Genomic DNA, 23,338 nt, shown 5'->3' with positions numbered 1-23,338 from the left:
GAGGGACCCCCGGCGTTCCGGGCGGCGGTGCCGCGGGGCGAACCCGGGGCGCACCGGACGGCGGCGGGAGGCGAGGCCCCGCGTCCTTCCGCCGTCCCGGGGGGCGCCGCCGAGCGCGCCGGCGCCGGCGGGTCCTCCCCTGCCGCGGAGCAGTGGTAAAGCCCGCAGCTCAAATTCCGAGAATTGAGCTCTGTTGATTCTTAGAACTGGGGTTCTTAGAAGTGGTGATGCAAGAAGTTTCTAGGAAAGGCCGGACACCAGGTGATTATTGCTGTTGCTGCCGCCGCCGCTGCCGCTGCCGCCGCCGCCGCCGCCGCTGTTGCCGCTGGTTGCCGCTGCCGCCGCCGCTGCTCATGATCATTATTTTACCTTTTAATTCTTTTTTTTTCCCCCTCTCCCCCTCCGCTTTTGCCAAATGCTTTGGCTCCAAGTTTTCCTGTGTGTATCTATTTGATATAAATGTATCTTGTTTATTGATTCTAGCTGTCAGGTGTTAAAATAAATGCCGAAGATCAGCCCCACGTCTCTCCCACTGTAGGATCTAGCTTTACGCATATGTATTCTTCTTCTTCTTATTCTTCTTCTTCTTTTTTTTTTTTTTCTTTTTGGCTGTCTTGGGAGCGCCTCGGCCGCCTCGGGGAGGCTGTGCCGCCCTTGCCCGGTGTTGGTTTCGGTGTTTGGAGAAGGCAGGGGCGCGGGGCGGCGGGCGCTGGGCTGCGCGGCCTGGGAGGGCGGACCGCGGCGGCTCCGCCGGCTTCGCGCGGCTTGGCTTGGCTTTTCTCTCGCTCGCTTGCAAACTGCCTTTCCCCGCCGCTGCCTCCCTCCCCGATCCGTCCTCCCGGTGCCCGCGTTGGCGGCCGTCCACCGGCCCCGGCTCCGCACAGTCTCTGCCTTGCACCCGAGCACGGGAGTCGGCCGGGGAAGGGGTGTTGGGGAGGGGGGGGGCAATGCAAGCCAAACTCCTCGGCTGGTTGTTTTATTTTCCCTTTTCTTTTTCGGTCATAAAGCCAGATGAAGTATCGTGTCTGCAGTTTCCTTTAGAGCCGTGATCTTCCCGAGGAGAGACAGTGTTTTTTTCCGGGGGGGAGGCTTCGCTTGTACGGGGCGGGGGGGGGGGGTGTTGAATACTTTGAAAATTATTCTTTCTTGCTTGGAGTCGAGGCAGTCGGGAACCCGGGTGCGCTCGGTCTGCCCAGCCCGAGGAAGGAGGCTTGAAGGCGGGATAGGGATTTTTGGGGGTGGGCGGGAGAGGGGCGCGCGGCTTTTTTTGTTTTGTTTTGTTTTTTGTTTTTTTTTTTTTTTTCTTTTTTGCACCTGCGGCGCTCATAGCGTGCGGGACCGGGTGGGGGAGGATCTTGGCCAGCCAACCCAGAGCTCTGGGGAGGTGGCGGGATTTCTGGCGGCCGCGGTGTTTGTGTTTTGGGTGCTGCGTGACTGTGTTGGCTCTCAGCGGTAGTTCCCTTCCCTCCCTTTCCTAAATTTAATTTCATTTTCCTCCCCTCTTGGTGCAAGCTGTGTAAAAAAGGCAGCTATAGGCCTGGGTATAGCGGACTCCGGGCTTCAGATTCCCAAGGTCCTTATTTTGAGCGAAGGGAGAAAAACAATCCTAGCCCGCGTTCCTGATGTGCAAGATCAGGGAAGGGAGAAGGGGCACTTTGTAGTTTTGGCTGGGGGACCCCGGACGGGAGGAGCGGGTGCGAAAGAGAGATCTTTGTGAGTGATTTTGCAAAAACAGATTGCGAGGTTGGTTGGATTTGCAACCTGTGGCTCTCCTCGAGGGAGTAGGAATGGGGAAAAGCGGCGGCGGCGGCGGCCCCGGGGCGGGAGTGGGTTGGGAGTTGGAACCTAGGAAATCGGCTGCCTAGGGGGCAGCGGGAGCTAGAGGCCACCCCTGCCGGAAACAGTGAACGTTAAATGTCTTGAGAACTGCGGGTTGTGTTTGCCTGTTAATACCGTGTTATTGGAACCTTGGAGATAAATGGAACGAGTGTTGCAAAAATGAGTTTTAAAACTCCCCCATGAGAAACAACAGTACCAAACAACATTCTTTTTTTTTTTTTTAAGAGTAAAATAAATAGCCTCTGTGATGTGCTCCCTCCAATAGAGGTTTAGTTTCGGTGTTAGGGATAGTGAGAAATGACCCCAAACCCAGCGCTGGAAGTCCAGAGCCATTACAGGGTTCTTGGCTGCTGTTAGAGACAAGCATCGCACCCCTTCCCCTAAATAATTGTCTTTTTTTTTTTCTCAAATATTGTATAATTCCCATGAGGAAAATATTACAATGCCAGTGGGTACGTTACTGTCCACCAAAAAGAAAAAGAAAAAGAAGGAAAGAAAAAGAAAAGGAGGAGGAGTGGAGGGGGCCAAGAGAGGGATCCTCGGAAAAGACTGTTTAGAAATACAGTTTGTGGCTCTGAGCTATGCCGCTGGCTTCCTCTGCAGTTCGCTGGTTTCCCTTTTTCTTTGCAAGGTGTGTGTGGTTTTAATAAATAACTTGAAAATAGGGGAGGGGGCAGCGTGTCCCATCCGGAGACAGGTATCTGGGTTGCTCAAGATTTACTACCGAGAGTCTTTGGCACTTTAGCAGGACCTCGTTAGTCTGCAGACCAAGCTGAGGTCCATCTGGCCCTGATCCACACTCTGTTCCTGGAGGTAGCAAGCATGAGCTCAAAGGAGTTGAGGTGAAATCATATTCGTCTTCATATACCGATTTTAATGAAAGAAGGAAAGATATTTGTCCCTGGGGGTGGGGGGGGGAGAGGAAATAGAGAGAGAACACCAGGAGATGGACATTTCTCTTGCTAAAATGATTGCAGTTGAGTCCTGGGGCCAAAATAGAAACCTGTAGATGGACAAGACAACCCCCCCCCCCCCGCCACCACCACCACAGTTTATAAATAGAAGTTTCCAGTATCCTATTTGGAAGAATTTCTTTTCTAATACTTTCAGGCGTTGGGTGATTTTAAGGATCCGTTGGTAGTGACGATAAGGCTGGATATAGTGTTGACGACAGCTAAGTGACCCGAGGGGCGAGACGGCCCAGGAAAGCGGGTATCCATTGATTACTACCCCTCTCCTCGGTTTTGAAGGGCATACAGGAGTGTTTTCTTGAAAAGACTAATTTATTCTGGGCTGGGTGGTCAGGAATGGCATTCCAAATTTCTAAGTTGCCGTTTACTGAGCCCCGAGGAGGCGTTCCAGTTATGGGTTGAGTAAATGCCAATGACTAGATGTCAAAATCCTTCCTTCCCTCTGTCCCCTGCTGGGGATATCCCACTCCGTTGTGAAAAGAAAAAAAAAAAAAAAACCTTAAGTTTCAGGGGAGGCAGTGCGGCAGCGCCACCCCTTGGTGGGTGAAACTATTGCTAAAAGTCAAATATTTGAAAAATAATTGTGAAATGACCGTAATGAGGCATGTGGGCCCCCATCCCTCTGATGGAACTTTTAACATCAATATTTTGCAGTTAGTTTGTCAGACGGGTTAGAAACACGTTGTTCTTCCAAGCCAGCACGGTGTCCTAACAGAGTGGAGGTGGGGGTCATAGGAGGCAGTTGGCTCTTGGCCGCGACTTCTCTGGGTTGACGGAGCGGTTTTCCCTTTCGGACTTGGCTTGAGCTGCCCGCAGTCGGTTGAGCGTCTTGACTCTGAGATGAGGAGGAATGTTTTGCTGTGAGATAAACCGTGGGACTGAAAGCGCTGTAGTTTCCCCGTGGGCTGTGTTGGCGTGTGCCGGGGTGCCGGGGAGAGAGGTTTGCGGACCGCAGGGAGCAGCGCTAGGCTGGGCTGCAGCCCTGTGAGAGTCAAGAGTAGCTTGTTGGCGCGGGCCCGGTGTCCTACGCTGCGCAACAAGTGGGACCGGACCGCAGCGATGCGCGAGCGAGCACTCTGCACGCTGGCCCTGCTGGCCGGCTTCGTTTCGCTCCTCTCGAGCCTGCCTTGCTGTTTCCCAGTTCCAGACCAGTAACCACCCCAAAGACCGTATTCCATTCGGTGCCGCGCCCCTGCTTTGCTCAGTGGGTGACGGTCCCCCGCATTCCTTCCTGGGGATGGATCATAGAGGTTATTCCCGGCTCTCGCTCCCTCCCCCCCCTCCCCCTGTCTCTCTCTCTCTGTCTGTCTTCCTCTCCCCTTTTGCAAGAATCTCTCTTAATACTTTCAGGTTTCGTTCTTTCCGAAAGCAAGTGTAGTTAGCGTTGAGGGGATGGGGGGGGGTGTGTGTGCAAATAACCAAATAATACACAAAAGCAGCTCCTGAAACCGTATGCTGTTAGCTAGAGGCGTGAGCATGGGAAGAACGAGATGACATCGGCTCAAATAAATGTTTTCCGACTTGAGTTTTAGAAGCAATTCCCCCCACCCTCAAGAGACGAGAGGAGTACCCAGTGTAGAAGGTTATGGTAGCCGTGATTCTTGAACGGACTGAGTCCGCCACCTAGTGGTAGGTCACGGTCAAGGTTCCCGCCCGGAGCGGCGGTGGTCTCTGCATGCATATACCAGGACTGACATGGAAGGGCATTCTCCAATGAGGATGCCATCCGACACCCAAAGTTTTGACGACAGATGAAAACTGTGTGCTCATGCCGTCCACATCCGCAGTCGCTCAGCCATCACACCCGTCTCAACAAAGAAACAGTACTTTCTTCGAGGACATCTCTCTGCCGCCTCTCCACAGAGAAAGTTGGCGGCCGAAGGATGACACCCGGACTCTCAGGAGCTTTAAGGTTTAAACCTCTTCATTGCGGTTGTGGAATCAGGCCTTAAAGGAAGTTTCTGGATTCCAGAGAATTCATCAAGGGAGTTTATCCCAGTTCATCTAAGAGGAGAGGACAGGACAGCAGTTTGACCTTAGGTCACTGCTGTCCCCAGTCTGCATTGGAAACGGTTCTCTCCCAGTCTTAGCTTAAGGTTTTTGACAACAGGCATGGGGAGGTTACAGAAATTCCGAGGGGCGGAACATCTCAAGGCTGTGCTGCGTGCTTGTACTGAGAGCTGGGTGACCAGAGACTACTTCATCTAGTTGGGTATGTGCACCAAGCTGTCTGTAAACTTGCACTCCGGACTCAGTCCCTTTCCATCCGATTTATCCTGTATTTTGGTGGCTTGGGGAGAATCCAGGTGTGTGTGTGTGTGTGTGTGTGTGTGTGTGTGTGTGTGTGTGTGTGTTCGCGTATGCCGGTGTATAGGGGCTGTGAATAAATAGAGAATTATTCTTTAAGAATGTGTCCCATCTCCTCCGTAAAGTTTTCCTTCTCAGAGCTCTTAACTGAAAGCCCCCCCCCCCCCCCCCCCCCCCCCCCCGCTTGCATTGCCGCGCTGGCGGCCTCTAGCGGCATCCTGCGTCCTCACTGCAGAGACACAGCTGTCTCCCTCCCCCCCTCCCCCCAGCCACCCCCCTTCTCCGGAGTCGGGGAGGAATCCAGTTCATCCTCTGTCACTGCGGGAGTTGTCCCAGGCCGCGGCGGAGAAATGCGCCTCTGTTCGGGTTGGAAAAGAATCTGGGGACGTGTCTGAAGCGCGGTCAAGTTTGACTCATCGCTTTCCAAGGACAGTTAGTGCCTTCCATCTTCATTAGCGTGAATAAAGACCTTGGCCGACTTCTGTCTAGATCGAATTTGAAAAGGCATTGTTTGCTTGGGGAGATCATGCCTCTCTCTCCCGCCTCGCGGTACCCCACCCACCCCAGTGCCGATTCCAGTCCAGTCAGGACGGGGGAAGAGATCTCTTCTAAAGGACGTGGGCTGCTGGCATTGTCTGCGGGCCTTCTGGAGGCTGTCTCGGCCAGGCTCGTGGGGAGCATCCCTTCAGCGCTTCAGATCTTGATGATAAAACACATCCCTTTAGTTCATTGCGTTTCCTCGAAGCTTACAGGCTTGCAAGAGCTTGGAGGCAGGACACAGAAATGAAAGTCGTAAAGCCCTCTGGTTAGCTCATGTAGCCCCGCAGGCCATCGCGGTACCAACTTGTCTTTTCATCTTTAGTGTCAGCCTGGCCCAGAGGCAGGGGCGCCAATATGGTCCTTCCCTGCCTCCAGAACAGGAGCAACGTCTTGACTCTACCCATCCTCGCCAGAACGGGGTGGCTAGACCTGAGCACCCTGTTAGGAAAGAGCGCTCCTGCCGGGAGCCCAGAGGCATGTTTCTCGGCGCGTCAGCCAGTTCCCACCCCATACCCGCTTCAAACTCCTTGTCCCTGGACCATGATTTTACACTTGAAGGATCCTTTTTGGACTCTTCAGCGAGCTATTGAAATTATTAGATTACCAACAATCCAACAGCCATCCTGGATAGAGAGGAGTAGAGAGGCGTTCTCCAAATCCAGACAGTGGCCAAACTAGGTCAATGGAAAGGAGGGGCGGGGCGAGCAGCCGGCTGGAGTTTCAAGCCTTGATGACGGGCTCTCTCTAGCGTTAGACAGAGGTAAATACGCCATTACGATTGCGCTTCCAACAAGCTCCTCGGATAGCCATTCCTGTCCCCTATAAAATTCCCTCTGTCACTGTTAGCCCACGGCGAGGGGCGAGAAGACCACAAAACAGTATCTTAAGGCAGGAGAGACCCAGATCCAGCCTCCGCCACAGAAAGGATGTGCAGTGATGCTACCCCCCGCCCCCCCCCCTGTTACTTTTCGGACTGGACCGGGGTTGTGCAGACACCTCCTGCCTGAAAGGCACGATGCCGCCGAGAGCACTTAGGGGGTGACCACAGGGGTTTCATTTCTGGGGAGGCGAGGCAACCCTGCCGTGTCTCAGAGCTTGCGGTTTCGGGAAAATAAGATACTGAAATCCTGGAGTCTGTCTGGCTTCAGCCTGGTAGCTCTGGCTCTAAAGAGGGCTGGGCGGAAACGTCCCCTTTCGGGCCAACGTAGGCGGAAGGGGCTTTCAGTTTAGTTTTCTTCCAGGTTTTTTTTTTTTTTTTTTTTAATTATTCTTTGGATTTCCAGGTCTCTGGAAAGGTGGAGAATCTTAGTCCCGGCACTCCATCTTTTTGACCTCAACTTTTCATCTACCCATCGCCTTCTAAAACAGGGAAGGAGGTAGCAAGCGAGAAGACAAAAAGAAAACCCAAGGGAGGGGGGGAAACATCAAGACCCTAAGACAAACAATAAAACAAAACCCAGGGCACGCAGTTGTCAGACTAGGGCAAACTGGAAATCATCAAGCGAGCCTCGGACTGTCCCCAGGCTGTTGGGCTCCGCTCTCGGCAGCTTTTAGCTTGCTAGGGGCAGTGGTAGGGACCAGGGACTGTTGAACCCGTGTGGACGGCTGCAGATTTGGGGAAAAGGGTGCTCTGTCCCCTGCCAGCGCGGGGCAGCCAGCGCTCCCGGGCTAGGTTGTCAGGCCGCGGCTTCCTGGAAAGTTACTTCTCGTTGGAGCCCGCACTGGGCAGGAGTGTTCTGTGAAATCCTCAGAGCTGAGGTCGACTACGTTCCGGGAATGAGAGGGCTGTGCCATTCCTCTCGTGGCGTGGCCCCCTGCTTTGACAGAGTAACAGGAAAAAAAAAATACACAATGCTAGCTACCGAGGTGCACGAAACCGTTTATTTGAATGTAACCAAATTAAGGGCTGTTACAGTCCTACCACCCGGCCCTCGCCACATCTTCCCGGGCTTCGAGGCGGATGGGCAGCCGGTGCCAGCCGATCGCCAGGGGGTGGGCGGTCCCAGGAAGACAGGTACAGTTAAGTGCGGGTTAGCCAGTCTGCACAGGCTTGCCAGGCGGCGGGACTGGGGTTTGTGCGGGTGTGTGTGTGAGCGGGCGAGTGCGGCTGCCACCACCCCCTCCCAAAGGGAAGAGAAAGGACGGACGCTAGTGCGCTCTCTCTCTCTCTCTCCCTCTCTCTCTCTCTCTCTCTCTCTCCTGTTCTCAGTTCTGTTGCCTTCTTTGCCAGTTTTTCTCCCCTCTCTCTTCCTCTCCCTTTCCCCCCTCCCACTGGACGCTCCTTTAGTGACGCTGCCTCATTGAAAATACACCAGGAAAAGCTGGACCTGGCGTTAGAGTGGGGATCCAGTTCTGGTTGGGTTCTCTTTGCTGGCCCGATTCTCCTTGGAATCAGAACTTTGTTGGAGATTGGTTTTGAGATCTTGGGCAAGGGCTTGTTCTGGGAGCCTCAGTTTCCTTCATATAAAGAGATAAGGTGCACGGCTGGGTGGGAAAGGACTCAGTGATTTATAAAACAAGCAATCTGAGTGCTTGTGGAGCTTCCGGCTTGGCTTCATTTGGTGGGAGGCAGTGGTCAGCTCGAACATTAGCCCCCACTGGAGGGGTCTATGGAACCTGCTGAGAGCAGCCAACTGACAGAGAAGTGAATCCTTAGAGAAGAGTGACTCCATAGAACACGGGGAGCCCTTGCTCTGCATGTGCTTTTTTTTTTTTTTTTTTTTTTTTGAGGGAGACAGGCTTAATGTAAGAAGCCTAAGGCCAGGCTGACAGTGGACATAGAAGGGCTGCCTATTTTGTTTGCTTCTGTCTGGAGTGAGTCATTGCCACTTGTCATGGTGAAACGGCAAATCTGGGCTTCCTGTGGTTCCGAAAAGTCTGTGACTGGAAATCCACAAGTGAGCTGGTGGTTGAAGCTTAGCCCAAGTATTCCAGAAGGGCTTATGGATCTCTTCCATGGGGAAGCAGGAGAAAGTTGGTAAATAAACTTCACGTGTCTTCAGCATTTATTTAAAAAAAAAAAAAAAAGACAGTCATTGAACTTGGGTGAGGACCAAGAGAAATCTTTTTACTCACTCAGAACTAGGACGGGCTCAGAAATAGATTCTCTTGTCTTTTTCTGTCCTCTCCCCCTTTCCCTGTTTCCTACCCCCCAGCTCCGCACACCCACTTGCACATATTAACCTCGAGGCTGTCGAGAATCAGTGACTGGCACTTAGCGTCACAGAGAAATATCTGAGTGTTTGGTTACAGACTCAAGGAAACCTCACATTTTAGAGTGTTCATTTGGTAAGGCTCGGCAGCATGGAATGGGTCTAAGTTTGTGTGGGGGAAGGAGCTTAAAACCGAGATTCACCCACTTCAGGGTGCTGCTGTTTTGTGTGTCCTACAGCACGTAGGCTGACTTGGAAAGAGAACAGGAATCTGAGCCAGAAGACCTAGGGCCAGGCCATCAACTATCTACGTGGCCCAACATGACCTCACTGGCCTTAGGTCCCTTTACCCGGAAAGCGGCTCTGAAGGGCTGTGCTGTTTAAATGGGAGGACAGAGTTCCAATATATTACTGCTCTGCTTTGCAGCCCACATTTGACCATAAAGGGAAGTCTTGCACCTATGCTTTTAATGATTTTTGTTTTAGAGAAACCAACTTGGAGAGAGCGCATATTTCATTAAATCTCTTGAAGGCTCTCTGGCCAGTTCTCAGATAAACCACACAGTTAAATCTTTCACTAGCCAGGAGAAGCTCAAACTTGGAACCTATGGTCAGTCCTCTGTCTAGTTTTAGACCTGGAAACAGAGGGAGGGGAAAGTTTGAAAAGGAGGGCAAAGATACTCAAGGAATGCATAAACACGGTGTCTCAGGTTTTATTCTGTAGAGTTGGTATTCAGTCTAAAGTGTTCCAGAGAATCAGGAAATACTGCCTGGCTGTTTGTCTTGAACAAGTCATTTGAACCCTGAGTCTCAATTTCATCACCAGTGAAATAAGGATAAAGATATTGGCCCTATCAGCCTTGTGGAATCATTCTAAGACTTGAAAGATAATATTTTTAGCAAGGGTTTGAATAGCATCCAGTGTTTTTAGGCTCCTGAAGAATCATTTTCATTAATATTGAAAGAACTACTTATTTTTTCCCATAAACTCAAATGGCCTTTTGATGTGTGTGTGTGTGTGTGTGTGTATATATATATATATATATATATATATATATATATATATATATATATATATGCAGGTATATTTAATTAATGTATGCAATGGTATTCCTTTACCCATAAGGAGAAGGCATTGTTACTAAATGCCTGCTGTTTCTATAAGGATGGAGCTGGAATATGTTTGCTAGCTTGTGGGGAAACCGCACCAGCTGGCAGGCTGCAGCTATCAAAGCAAAGCTAACTACGTGTGTCCTAAAATAAGACTGGAGTGGACAATCTTAACACTCATTTAGTCAATCTCTGTTTGCTCTCTTCTTTGCAGTTTTAAAGCAAAATTTTGGACTGTGAAGCAAGGCATTGGGTAAGTAAATCAAATTACATGCTATAAAATTTGTAGGTGAATTGTTTCTTTTTAACTTTAATGTTGCAAGCCTGTGGGGTGTGTGTGTGTGTGTGTGTGTGTGTGTGTGTGTGTGTGTGTGCACGCGCGCGTGTGTGTGTGGTCTGTCACCTTTCTCTTAAACAAAGGATAATGAATTCTCTCCATACAGATCTCAGCCCTCATCCCTCTGACCTGACACTGACTTTAGTACCATTGTGTGGTGTCATTCATTCATTCCCTTAATCACCCTTAGTTCAGGCTAACATGGTTACCTACTCTGCAGGCATTGTGTATTGCTAAATACTCAAACTATTGAACAAAACAATTGCAGAACATGGGATAAATAATGAAATGATATGCTGATAAAAATAGCTATGCTTTTTTTTTAAAAAAAAAAACCTATTATGGTGTAGGCACATATTTCTAATTTTAAAAACCACATAGGTATTGCTGTTCCTATTTTGGAAAACCAAAGCCCAGGAACTGTACCAGCATACTCTAAGTAACAGAGCTGGTGAAAGGCAAAGCTAGCTGGGTAACTCTCCAAGAGTGGTTTTCTCTCCATTGCAACACACTCCCTGCCTCTCAATGCTTGGCAGAGCCTTTAGTGTGCAGAAAAACACTCCACTCTCAGTCCTTCCTTTCCCCTTTCCCCTAAAGAGCTTTCTCCCCTAGCCTTTATTCTCCCCATTTGACAGCTATGAGAAGTAATGTCCAGAGATGGCTATGAATTGTCCACTAGTTCCCTGAGTTGCGTTCTATCCCTTAGCAGGCTAAGTCATCACATCGGTATTCTTGGTAAGCAGGAAATAGGTTCTCAAGGTCTAACAGGAGTGTTAACTTCTGTCCAGGCAAACACAACATGGCCTCGCCGGCTGACAGCTGTATCCAGTTCACCCGCCATGCGAGTGACGTTCTTCTCAACCTTAATCGTCTCCGGAGTCGGGACATCTTGACTGACGTTGTCATCGTGGTGAGCCGTGAGCAGTTCAGAGCCCATAAGACAGTGCTCATGGCCTGCAGGTGAGTGGTTTGGGGTTGGAGGGTGACCACATAAAATGGGGTGCTGGGATTGGCAGCCAGCGAGGTGAATACGTAGACCATTCTGTGTCTGAGATGACACTCCCTTAGTCTCCAGATCTCAGCACAGGAACTTGTGCTGTGGACTCAAGGAAACAATTGAATGAACACATCTTTGGAAAAGAATTTCTGGGCATAATAGGTGAAGAAATCATATACTCTTAAAGACAAGATGTGTCTGCGGCCAGCAGAGAGTACCTTGAGTTAACCAGTGTGAGGATGAAATGCAAAAGAGAGCTCCTAAATAGTTTAACCCAGCTGGAAAGTCAGTGATCTTTTATGGCATAACTGTACTTTATTAAAAAAAAATTCAGTTTTTATTTTTTTGAGATACGGTTTCTCTGTGTTTAGTCTTGGCTGTCCTGGAACTCATTCTGTAGACCAGGCTGGCTTTGAACTCACAGAGATCTGCCTGCACCTACTACCTAAGTTCTGGGATTAAAGGCATGCACGACTACCACCCTTAAAAGTATATTTTTTGAGACAGGGTTTAATGTAGATTAAGATGGCCTTGAACACATTATCTGGCTAATGTGTGTGTTTCCGTGTGTGTCTGTGTGTGTGAGAGAGAGAATAAAAATAAACTGCATTAAAAATTTTAAATATGGGAACAGGAATTTATAGAGATATAATAGAATAGCTAATGTTTAGTGTTTTTGTTCTAGCTACAACCCTATTTAGCACATCCACGAATATCCCTTTACTTAGCAGATCAGGAAACCAAGGTGCAGAGAATTTAAGGATATTCACCATGGTTGAAGAGCTACTTACTGGAGAAGGCCTGGCTCAATCCAGCATCCCACCCAGAATGAGTAGAGTTGAGACAACAGTGTAGCCTAGACTTCTAGTTTTAACTGACTAGACAGCATGACCTGAAGTCATGGTTTGGGATTAGACCTAAATCTTCTAGGAACAGACCCAGAAAGACACACATGGTATATACTCACTTATAAATGGATTTTAGTCATATAGTACAGAATAAACATACTAAAATGCACAGACCCCAAGAAGATAAGCCCAATGGGCATCTTAAGCTTCATGTGGGCCTACTAGTTAAGGAGGCATCTTGCCTGCTTTTTGATCACTTCTTCCTGATGGGACTTCCCTACCAGGCCACAGGGGAGGAAAACAAACTCAGTCCTCATGTGAATAGATGAGCTGGGGTGTCTGGGTGTCCCTATTCTGAGGAATTGTAGAGGGAGGATGGGACTGGGAGGGGAGAGGGGTGGGGCCTATGACTGAGATGTAAATTGAGTTAATTAATAAAAATATCTTCTAGGAATAATTGACCTTCTGGTATTCTTTACACTTTGAGCAAGGCAGTGGAGTATAAACATGGATATATCTTCATTACCCATCCCCTGCCCACTCCTCATGCAATAGACTTTTAAAAATAAAGCTCTTGTGATAAAGCAAGGAAAATATTCACAACAAACACATACAGTAAGAACAGTGACTGCAGATGAGTTCTAAACTAGACGAAAAGAAACCAGTGATGTGGTCCCAAGAGTATCTCCATACCCTGTTTCCCAGTTGTAAGGGTGGAACACGGTGGTGGTTCATACCTTGCAGGATTAGGGAGAAGACAGGCTAATGTAAATATGCAAAACGCTTAAGGGATTCCCAGGACCTGCTGGACTTCCACAAGTAGAAGTCATTATTAAGTGCCATGGAGCTCTGGGCTCTGGGAAGACCGGGCACACAGATGCTTTGCAGTCACTATAGTGGCACCTCTGTTTGCTTTGCAGCGGCCTGTTCTACAGCATCTTCACTGACCAGCTGAAATGCAACCTCAGTGTAATCAACCTGGATCCTGAGATCAACCCTGAAGGGTTCTGCATCCTCTTGGACTTCATGTACACATCTAGGCTCAACCTTCGGGAAGGCAACATCATGGCTGTGATGGCTACAGCCATGTACCTACAGATGGAGCATGTTGTGGACACCTGCAGGAAATTCATCAAGGCCAGGTGAGCTGCTGCCCCAGGAGAAGCAGTGGATAAAGGCTAGATCAGGAATCGCGTGTGCTTTGACAGCCTTCATGACACAGGGTATCTCTCTTTCTATGTTTATCCTATGCTTGTACTCTTCACTCATGTACTCTAGGTAGATGTCATTCCTTGCAGCAGCCCAGATGTATATGTTCTGTGTACCCCACTCACCCACCTTCACGCTATTTTCCTTTAGTTTCCCCCCCCCCACCCCTACAAAGCCAAAACTGGATGCCTTTTCCATGGCCGTTTTTCTGACTTCCTCAGCTCATCCGTGTTTGGCAGGCGGCATTTTGCTCTTCCTTTTGACCTTCCCTCTCTTAACATTTGTCTGAACATGTTAGTTCTCCTTTAGAATTCTATGATAACTATTTATACAGGTGCCTTGGTCTCCTACTCACGCACAGGCTGCATTGAGTTTATGGAGCTGCATTGTTCTTCGTCTATGTCTTCGTGCTCCTAGTTGGGAGGACACTGAATGAACAGAATTGAGTTCACTGGGTCTAACCCTTACACAAGAGGCAGGAGACATGCACATTATCAGAAGGTGGAGGATCCTGAGAATCAAAGTGATCCTCCTTGGTCTAGGGAGCTGTTGCGTGAGGCTTAACTTCTGCAGAGCTTTAGGAGAACTTCCTCCTTTCTCCACAGAAGGGATTTCTAGTCTGTATTTAACCACTTCCAGGGACTGAAAACTCCCATTCTCAGAGCCGTACCATCTACCTCAGGTAGTTGGAAAGTCTCTCTGTACAGCCTCTTGGAATCTGGCCCCGTTAACCCTCCCTTTCGGATTCTAGCTCTGTCAGTGGAGAGTGTGCCCTACTTTTTTCACCCACATAAGTCCCTTTAAGTATTTGCAGCCAGTGTTTTCGTCTCCAGTGGGTGATAAAGGTGGCAAGTTCATCTTTGCCATCATTTGGGAGTACTTTATACAGGCCAGGCCTTGTGCTCTGAACGGTTAAGCAACTTGCTCCAGGTCAGAGCTGGGTTTGCAAATCAGGCCAGGCTGCACCAGAGCCAGGGCTTCTGCCCTGGGCACTGCCTGCTCTCCCTCAGCAACTTCCCTGCGAATCTGTTGAGCACACGGGACAGGTCTTTTAGTTAATATGATCTGATCGCATAGTTCCAACATGGTACATATCCTTCCTTCCTTGTTTCCGTGTATATAATATGGCCTGCTTTGCCCTGCAGGACTTTTTGCACACGTGAAATGAGATAAGGGCTTTAAAAGCTTTTCTATAACCCATGCAAGTCTATGTGAGAAGACTTACAGTTTCCAAGACATTCATACATAGGTTTCTCACATTCCCAAGACCATGCCCAATAAGACACAGATTATCTGAGTAGCTCATCTTCCTCTGTTCCCCCAACTGTAGCCCAGCTTGGTAGACTTCTGGGTATAAAGGCCCTATAATTGTGTTTCCCTACCCCCAGAGCCACATCTCCCATGTCTAGCTGACTCAAGCACGGATGTGGTTATATAACAGTGTCACTGGAAGGTCATCTGTTCAACAGTTCTAATTTGGGTCTTTTTTTTTTTTTTTTTTAATCCCCCACAGTGAAGCAGAAATGGTCCCGGCACTTAAGCCACCACGTGAAGAGTTCCTGAACAGCCGGATGTTGATGCCCCATGACATCATGGCCTATCGAGGTCGTGAGGTTGTGGAGAACAATCTGCCACTAAGGAATACCCCTGGGTGTGAGAGCAGAGCTTTTGCCCCTGGTCTGTACAGTGGCCTGTCCACACCACCAGCCTCCTATCCTATGTACAGCCATCTCCCGCTCAGCAGCTTCCTCTTCTCCGACGAGGAGCTCCGAGACGCCCCCCGCATGCCTGTGGCCAACCCCTTCCCCAAGGAGCGGGTTCTCCCCTGCGACAGTGCTAGGCCAGTCCCCAGTGAGTACAGCAGGCCGGCCATGGAGGTGTCCCCCGGCTTGTGCCACAGCAGCATCTACTCGCCCAAGGAGGCGGTCCCAGAGGACGTTCGGAGTGACATACACTACAGCGTGCCTGAGGGTCCCAAGCCTGCTGCCCCTTCTGCCCGGAGCGCCCCCTACTTCCCCTGCGACAAAGCCAGCAAAGAAGAAGAGAGACCCTCTTCCGAGGATGAGATCGCCCTGCATTTCGAGCCCCCCAATGCTCCCTTGAATCGGAAGGGGCTGGTTAGTCCCCAGAGTCCCCAGAAATCCGACTGCCAGCCCAACTCACCCACGGAGTCCTGCAGCAGCAAGAGCGCCTGCATCCTTCAGGCTTCTGGCTCCCCTCCAGCCAAGAGCCCCACTGACCCGAAAGCCTGCAACTGGAAAAAGTATAAGTTCATCGTGCTGAACAGCCTCAATCAGAATGCCAAACCAGAGGGCTCTGAGCAGGCCGAGCTGGGTCGCCTCTCCCCTCGGGCCTACCCTGCCCCGCCTGCCTGCCAGCCGCCTATGGAGCCTGCGAACCTTGATCTTCAGTCTCCAACCAAGCTCAGTGCCAGTGGAGAGGACTCTACCATCCCCCAAGCCAGCCGGCTCAATAACATCGTTAACAGGTGATTTCAGAGGCCCTGTGGGTCTAAGGTCAGGGGCTTCCCCAGTGCAGTTCCGGGGCGTCAGTCACTTCGGACGGATGCAGAGTACAGGGCTAGTTTGTTTTTATCTGAAATGCTGAGGGGTGATTAGCCCGAGTCGGGATGCATATTACACTCAAGTTGTATTTTCCTTTCATTTTGTTTTGTTTTTTCATAGCAAGAGAGGGCATTCCCTTGTGTGGGAGAAAAGCATTCCACAAATCCCAGAGGCACTTCCTGCGGTCTTGAAGGAGCAGGGAACCCCTCTTTTAGATTGAGAGAGGTTGTGGGAGTTGCCTTAAGGAGAAACAACTAGGACTGGACGTGGAAGTTGGGCACCCCATGGACTCTAGCCAGCAGAGGAGGGCTTGGGGGGGGTGGTGCTCTGAGCCTTCGAGGGGGAGAGGGCAATTCTAGTGTCTGGGCTTGCCTGAGCACAAGAGAGAGGTCAGCATCGCCCCTGCGTGGACCGCTCTTCCCAGGTGGGTGCTGAGGCTCCTGTTTCCTGTCCGCAGGTCCCTGACAGGCTCCCCGCGAAGCAGCAGCGAGGGTCACTCCCCACTCTACATGCATCCCCCAAAGTGCACATCCTGTGGCTCTCAGTCCCCGCAGCATACAGAGATGTGCCTACACACTGCTGGCCCCACGTTCCCCGAGGAGATGGGAGAAACTCAGTCAGAGTACTCCGATTCAAGCTGTGGTGAGTCCCTTTCTGCCCCTCCCTCTCAATGCCCAGGAGAAGGAAGCTCCTCCCCCACTCCCCCCACCCCCCCACCCCCCCGCTTTGTATTTCCATTTTATTTGTGCTTCTGTCTCTGGGATGTGACCCAGATTAGAAGCACATTGGTACCCACCATCACCAGCAATAGTTACCCTGCCTCCCTTACCATCTCCCAGGAGATGGGCTGATTCAAACAAGCCACCAGGGGTAGGTGGCTGAGCAGTCTTCAGCTTTGTCCCAAATTAGGTGGCCTGCAAGGCTGCTGGAACCCTCTGAGCTTTCCCAGTGTCTGTCTGTGTCAAAACTATTGTATTGACCTGGGTACATAATAGCATTTCCTGGTAGGCTATAGATACTCTGTGGAGAAACATCTGGCTTTAGTTATTTCGTAGGAACCAACTATGGGCCTTAGTTGGTTCCTAGCATGGTTGAAGGTAGTTAGAAAATGTCTGCTGAATTGAGTTGAACTAAATTATTAAATTAATTATTTCCATATAGTCAGTATTGGCTTCCTCAATTTTTAACCTGGTGAAAAGTCTCACTCTACACAGCTCTAGATACTGTCTCTCATGACCCAGGAAGTAACTAATACGGCTTAAATTGCAGTGGTATACCATTCTTAAATGATTATGACAAAAGAAAGAAGTTGGCTTACAGTGAGCAGTTTGGCAAAGGATCACAAATCAGAGGGAGAATTAGGGACTGTGCCTACCTGTGCCCAGATGATTTTCTTGTCCTGCATCCTAGTTCCCATCACTGTCCCCCTTTCTACCATCTCCCTTAGTGTGCCAGTATTACAGACGGGTTTTGAAGACATGAAAGGAAGCTAGGTACAAAGATGATCATGGAGTCCTCATTGATCCAATTAAAGGATAATTGGATTACATCTGTGTCTCATGTCCTGATAATTTGTCATTCTTTTTGACTGTATAATGTGTTTCTATGAGTAGGCAGGACAGGGATTATTAACCTTACTTTGGAGACAAAGAGAGGCTTAGAGAGGTAAAGAGTCTTTCCCCAAGGCTTCTGTGTGTGAAAGAAGTTGAACTTTGAACTGATAAGAAACACTTCTTAGAACTCTTGGAGGAGAAAAGCTAACTTGTCCTCAAATTGGTGAGGGCATATGAGAGCCTCTGGAGTGAAACGTCTCGACCTTAAGATTCAGTCTATCTCCCGTCTCTCTCTTCCATGACTGAGATTGTAAATGCTAAGGAAAAGCAAAGTCCCACTGGCCCTATGGGTTCCTGTAAGTGTTGGGTAACGAGCCTGAGGTCGGGTGAAACACTGGCATAGTTCAGAGCAGGGAGGCTTTCGAGCTCTGCCCTGCCGCCTCATGCTGACATGATACCCCTTCACGCTCTGCAGAGAATGGGGCCTTCTTCTGCAACGAATGTGACTGCCGTTTCTCCGAGGAGGCCTCCCTCAAGAGGCACACGCTGCAGACGCACAGTGACAAACCATACAAGTGTGACCGCTGCCAGGCCTCCTTCCGCTACAAAGGCAACCTCGCCAGCCACAAGACCGTCCACACAGGTATGGCTTTGTCTCACCCTGAGTGCTATGGTTCCGGGTTGCAGATACTGGATCTTAGGCCAAACCTAGGGACTTGGTTGGAGGGAGGCAGGAGACAGGCCCCCACCCTGGCTTCACCTAGGGCTGTGGTCCTCAACCTGTGGGTCATGACCTGTCTGTGGGGGTCAAATAACCCTTTCACAGGGGTCACATATCATATATCGTGCATATCAGATATTGACCTTATGATTCATAACAGGAGCAAAATTGCAAACATGAAGTGGCCATTAATATAATTTTAAGGTTGGGAGGGGTCACCACAATATGAGAGACTATTTTAAAGGGTTGGAGCATTAGGAAGGTTGAGAACCAGTGAAGAAGGGGATAACCCTGTCTTGTCTCTGCTACTTTTCCTACTCTTTCTGTTCCCTCGGTGATTTTTGTCCTGCTTCTCTGCCTTTGCTGGGGTCAGAAGTTTTAATCCCCCTGGTTGAGTGAGGAGACTAATGCTGATAGAGGCAAAGTGGATTGGGTTTGGGTAAAGCCGGCTAAAAATAAAAGCCTCTTGATGTTCCTCAAGGACTTCTCAAGCAAGTTCCATTCGTTTTCCCGGGATGCGCTTCACAACCTCATTGTTGTGGGCATTCACCAGCTCTCAGACCTTTCAGCGGCCCCATTCTCCCTGAAACTTTCCATGGTGGAAGGCTCAGCCGTAGATTGGTTTCCTCTGCCTGGCCTCAGCTCAGCCCCACACCCCGCCTTGCTTGCAAATGGAATACAGCTGTAGCTGCCACAAGCGGAAAAGTATGTTCTGAGAGAGAAACTAGAGCAGCCTGATTGTATCTCCCTGGTGGATTGTTGCGTCAGTCTGACCAAGGGAAGAGCCAGAAGAGGCTTCCCAGATTGTCCAAATCGGCCCTGTCTATTCAGAGAGGGAAACTGAGGCCCAGAGAAGGACTGAGTCCTGCTCAAGCCCTGTATAGGCAGATGACACTAAGGACAACACTAGTTCTGCGGGCTTGGCATCTTGAAATCTCCCCCACTGTGTCCGACTCACAGCGTTTCTATCCCACCCTGTCCACCTGCTTGTTCCTTGGCTTTGCACCCTGCTGGGTGTAAGTAGGGCCCTAGACCAGTGGTTCTCAACCTGTGGGTCGCGACCCCTGGGGTTCTGTTGCGTGGCTTTTTCACAGGGGTCATCCAAGACTATCCGAACACACAGACACTGACAGTACGATTCGTAACTGTAGCAAAAATTACAGTTATGAAATAGCAACAAAAGGCATCAGTGGCCTCGGATGGGAGCAGTTAGTCACCTTGACATTAAGGGCCAGTGTTGACCTCCATTTAATATGATTTCCTTTCTCCCTTTGGCTCGGCGACAGGCGAGAAACCCTACCGCTGTAACATTTGTGGAGCGCAGTTCAATCGGCCGGCCAACCTGAAGACCCACACTCGAATCCACTCTGGAGAAAAGCCCTACAAATGCGAAACCTGTGGGGCCAGATTCGTGCAGGTGAGCAGAGCAGCGTGGAGAAGGGACCCCCCCCCCATGGGGAGCTGGTCGTGGGCAGGCGGTGCGCCCTGGCAGCACCCCTCACGCCGCCCTCCTCCTTCAGGTGGCCCACCTCCGCGCGCATGTGCTCATTCACACTGGAGAGAAGCCGTACCCCTGTGAAATCTGCGGCACCCGCTTCCGGCACCTGCAGACCCTGAAGAGCCACCTGCGCATCCACACAGGAGAGAAACCTTACCATGTACGTAAACGCCGTGGCTCCTGGCCCACCGGGGCGGGAGGGATGTGGGGGCAAGTGGGCAGTAGAGCCGATGGTTCCAACCTCTAGTGTTGGAGCAGGGGACTAGAGGTCAGGAGAGCCACCTCTGGGCCCTGAAGGTCAACATCCCCCTCGCCAACAGTCCCAGGTCTCAGTGTTCATCTCTAAAATGGAGGCGTTGCTCTGGGTGACCTGAGCCTTAGGAAAGGAGACACTTAATCGTTCCACAAATACGTGAGCGTCTCCAGCATACCTTTCCACTAGCTATGTGCGAAAGAGTAGCTAAGGTGGTGAAGAGGAGCTTAGAAGAAGGAGAGCAACCAGAGAGATATGGCAAAGAAACCCACCAAAGTCAAGACCAAAAATAGATGTAGAAAACACTGTTTCAGGAAAGGGCAGGGGCGAACTGGAAGGTGGTGTGGGAGTTAAGAGCACTTGCCGCTGTTTCCGAAGATGAGGGTTCAGTTCCCAGCACTCAGATTGGGTGGTTCACAGCCATCTTTATTATATTTCCAGCTCAGGGGATTCATCCCTCTCTTCTGCCCTCCCCGGGTACCCGAACGCACTGTGGTGCAGATATAGAAAAGCAGGTGCCTGCATACTTTGTGCGGTGCTAGGGCTGTTGGAATGGTCATGTCCCAGAGCAAAGCCTCAGCACACGACAGTCTGCTGGTTAAGTTTTGAATGTGGCGTAAGCTGAAACCGTGACATTGGAAATTTGTCTGAAATTTAACTCTCTGAGGACCTGAATCAAACACAATTGGAAAGCGGCCACACGATTCCCTTTATGTATTGCATGGCGCTGCCCCGAGGTATTAAGGGCAGCACTGGGCACAAGAACTAATCAATGAAGGGCTCACTCACACGCAGCTGATAAGTGGCAAAGTACATTGCTTCTTAAGACTTTGAATGAGTATCTCTGTACTTGTTTCTTGGCAGACAGGTTATTTTCAACTTTACGGTCTTACTTTCCTCATCTGTACATTGATTTGGCAAATAGTGCCTGCGTCATAAAGTGGCTATATTTAGGGAAATAATCCATTCGGTGCTTTGAGGCGTTTAAGCACAGAGCTGTATTGCGAACTGCTAGAATTTTAGTCGCAGGGGCAATAAGAGTTGATAGTGATGTTTGGCATTGATTGGCCCAATGGCTTACAGAAGGGAAACCTTAAGTCTTGATAGATGATGTGGCCAGGATACACAGCAATGGGTGGCACAGGTTCAGTGGACCTATGCTATTTGAAGAATCATCTCCCAGAATCCCCATGAATTTAGGCTATTTAGTTCACTCGCGCTGTTGCTTTCACAGTTTTCTGGTAGGATGTAGGGAGCCTACAAAGTTGCGATGAGAAGCGCTCAGTACCTCCAAAGCATTAGCCACCTGATGAGGACGTTAGCACAGCAGGACCATTGTGGGCAAGGTTGCAGATCTGAGAGCTAAGAAGAGATAAATTATTTTATCTTAGGTTGAGAAATGTGTTATTAATTAGGGGAGTTTGCATCTGAACTTATCTTTTGGATAAGACTTGTACTCACACACTTAAGTCAGGGAAGGACATTTCAAGCCTGAGGGACACATGAGTGGAAGGGAAAGCTGGGACATTTGCACAATGTCTACTTAAAGTGCAGTGGGAGCCAAGATTCAAACAAGTGCTAAGCCTGCCCTTTGAGAAGGAGGAGCTGCCTCCACCCAGCCCTCACAGAGCCATCTCTCCTCTGGGTTTTTGAGCAGTGACATGTTTCCCGAGTTGATGACAGCTAACGCTCTGCTCTTGCTGTCTCTCCAGTGTGAGAAGTGTAACCTGCATTTTCGTCACAAAAGCCAGCTGCGACTTCATTTGCGCCAGAAGCACGGCGCCATCACCAACACCAAGGTGCAGTACCGGGTGTCCGCCGCCGACCTGCCTCCGGAGCTCCCCAAAGCCTGCTGAAGCATGGAGCGTTGACTCTTTTCCTTTCCAGCCCCTTCTCAGAATCTACCCAAAGGATGCTGTAACACTTTACAAAGGTCATCCCATGATGTAGTGCCTCTCTCATCCACTAGTGCAAATCATAGTTGGGGTGGGGGTGGGGGTAGGGTTTGCGGGACGGGGAGCCAAGGCAGCTCCCCTTCCCACACTGCCATAAAACATTAAGAAAATACTATTGCTTCTTCTCCTATGTGTAAGGCAAACCATGTCAGCAAAAATCAAAATCATTTTTCTATATCAAAGCAGGGGAGAATGCAAAAGTTCTGACTTGACAGGTTGTAACAAGAGGAATGTAAATGTTCTGTGGGAACAGAGATCTCTTTTGTATGTAAATGTGTATTGTTTTAAAAGACAAGACTTCAGTATGTTGTCAAAGAGAGGGCTTTAATTTTTTTAACCAAAGGTGAAGGAATATATGGCAGAGTTGTAAATATATAAATATTATATATATATAATATAAATATATAAACCTAAAAAAGATATATTGAAAATATAAAACTGCGTTAAAGGCTCGATTTTGTATCTGCAGGCAGACACGGATCTGAGAATCTTTATTGAGAAAGAGCACTTAAGAGACTATTTTAAGTATTGCGTCTGTATAAGTAAGAAAATATTTTGTCTAAAATGCCTCAGTGTATTTGTATTTTTTTGCAAGTGAAGGTTTACAATTTACAAAGTGTGTATTAAAAACAAAAAGAACAAAAAAAAAGCTGCAGAAGGAGAAATGTATACTTTTGTTCTAGTTTTCAGTTTGTATATACCTGTAACGTGTTCACGGTGCCTTTTTTCACGGAAGTTTTCAATGACAGACGAGCGTGCGCCATCCCTTTCTGACGCGTAGGCAGACACGGGGACTTGAAGAAGTTGTCACTAACTAAACTCTCTTTGGGAATGTCTGACTCCTCCCACATTCTGCGTCATGCTTGTTGTTTTAAATTACTCCGGAGACAGGGTTTGGCTGTGTCTAAACTGCATTATTGCGTTGTAAAATATAGCTGTACAAATATAAGAATAAAACATTGAAAAGTCGAGCCAGCTTTTTCTGGGGATTTGTCTTTGCGTCGAGGTCCTGGTGAATCCAGCCTCCTGTTCCAGTGGGAAATGTTCTAGGAGAGGGAGGGGCTGCTGGCGGGAGAGGTCAGAGAGGGACATTACTTGAGGCTAGCCTGGGGTTTGTCCAAGTCACTTTCTGCCTGTTTTGGTTGTAAACACCAGGATCAGCTGCAGAGCCCAGACACCGGGCCTGAAGGTCACGTAGAGAAACTGAATGGACCCTTCCCCAGCTCGGAACTGTGCTCTTGATAACTCCACTCCTTGCTCTTTAGGCACAAACATGTCATGGTCTGGGCCTCAGTAGAGTATTTTTCCCTCCTAAAGTGAGAAGTCCCATCTTGGCCCTGGCTTCATAAACAAGTTTTCTTCACTTGGCTAAATGGGGCAGGTGAGAGGTGTCTGTCTGGCTTTAGCCACGCGTTCTCGGCATTAGTGCCTGGGTGACCGATGGACATTTATAGTCTTAAAACCTTACAATTGGCCAGAAGCCG

The 23,338-nt window shown here is 49.4% G+C and overlaps 1 protein-coding gene and 1 long non-coding RNA gene across 5 annotated transcripts; one reads left to right on the top strand and one right to left on the bottom strand.

The window, feature by feature from the left end:
* The first annotated feature begins 214 nt into the window (after nucleotides 1–214).
* On the top strand, nucleotides 215–22,825 carry Bcl6 (BCL6 transcription repressor). Of its 4 annotated transcripts, none has more exons than XM_055625015.1 (10): nucleotides 215–261; nucleotides 10,134–10,172; nucleotides 11,045–11,216; nucleotides 13,022–13,243; nucleotides 14,824–15,798; nucleotides 16,332–16,516; nucleotides 17,903–18,070; nucleotides 19,435–19,565; nucleotides 19,669–19,806; nucleotides 21,612–22,825. In XM_055625015.1, the coding sequence occupies exons 3-10, from the start codon at nucleotides 11,056–11,058 to the stop codon at nucleotides 21,753–21,755; spliced, it is 2,124 nt and encodes a 707-aa protein (XP_055480990.1). In that variant the 5' UTR covers nucleotides 215–261; nucleotides 10,134–10,172; nucleotides 11,045–11,055; the 3' UTR covers nucleotides 21,756–22,825. The 4 variants fall into 4 exon arrangements, with proteins under 4 accessions (XP_055480990.1, XP_055480994.1, XP_055480991.1 ...); XM_055625019.1 differs by lacking the exon at nucleotides 215–261 and adding an exon at nucleotides 4,974–5,022; XM_055625016.1 differs by lacking the exon at nucleotides 215–261 and adding an exon at nucleotides 8,573–8,634.
* LOC129689657 (uncharacterized) lies at nucleotides 7,521–15,553 on the bottom strand. Its single transcript, XR_008722158.1, has 2 exons — nucleotides 15,474–15,553; nucleotides 7,521–8,653 (listed from the first exon to the last, which is right to left on the bottom strand). It is a non-coding gene; the product is annotated as an uncharacterized LOC129689657 (long non-coding RNA).
* Nucleotides 22,826–23,338: the final 513 nt, after the last annotated feature.

The sequence above is a fragment of the Psammomys obesus genome, unplaced genomic scaffold, assembly GCF_907164565.1.
Source record: "Psammomys obesus unplaced genomic scaffold, mPsaObe1.curated_primary_1811, whole genome shotgun sequence".
NCBI lineage: Eukaryota > Metazoa > Chordata > Mammalia > Rodentia > Muridae > Psammomys > Psammomys obesus.
The sequence above is the reverse complement of the archived record's forward strand: the minus strand, read 5'-3'. Positions and strand labels throughout refer to the sequence as shown.

Bases quoted from the DNA above. Each gene is read 5' to 3' on its own strand.
- Bcl6 (XM_055625015.1), top strand. From the start codon at position 11,056: ATGGCCTCGCCGGCTGACAGCTGTATCCAGTTCACCCGCCATGCGAGT. The intron at 16,517-17,902 runs GTGAGTCCCTTT...CACGCTCTGCAG, and splicing joins GTACTCCGATTCAAGCTGTG to AGAATGGGGCCTTCTTCTGC. The intron at 18,071-19,434 runs GTATGGCTTTGT...GCTCGGCGACAG, and splicing joins CCACAAGACCGTCCACACAG to GCGAGAAACCCTACCGCTGT.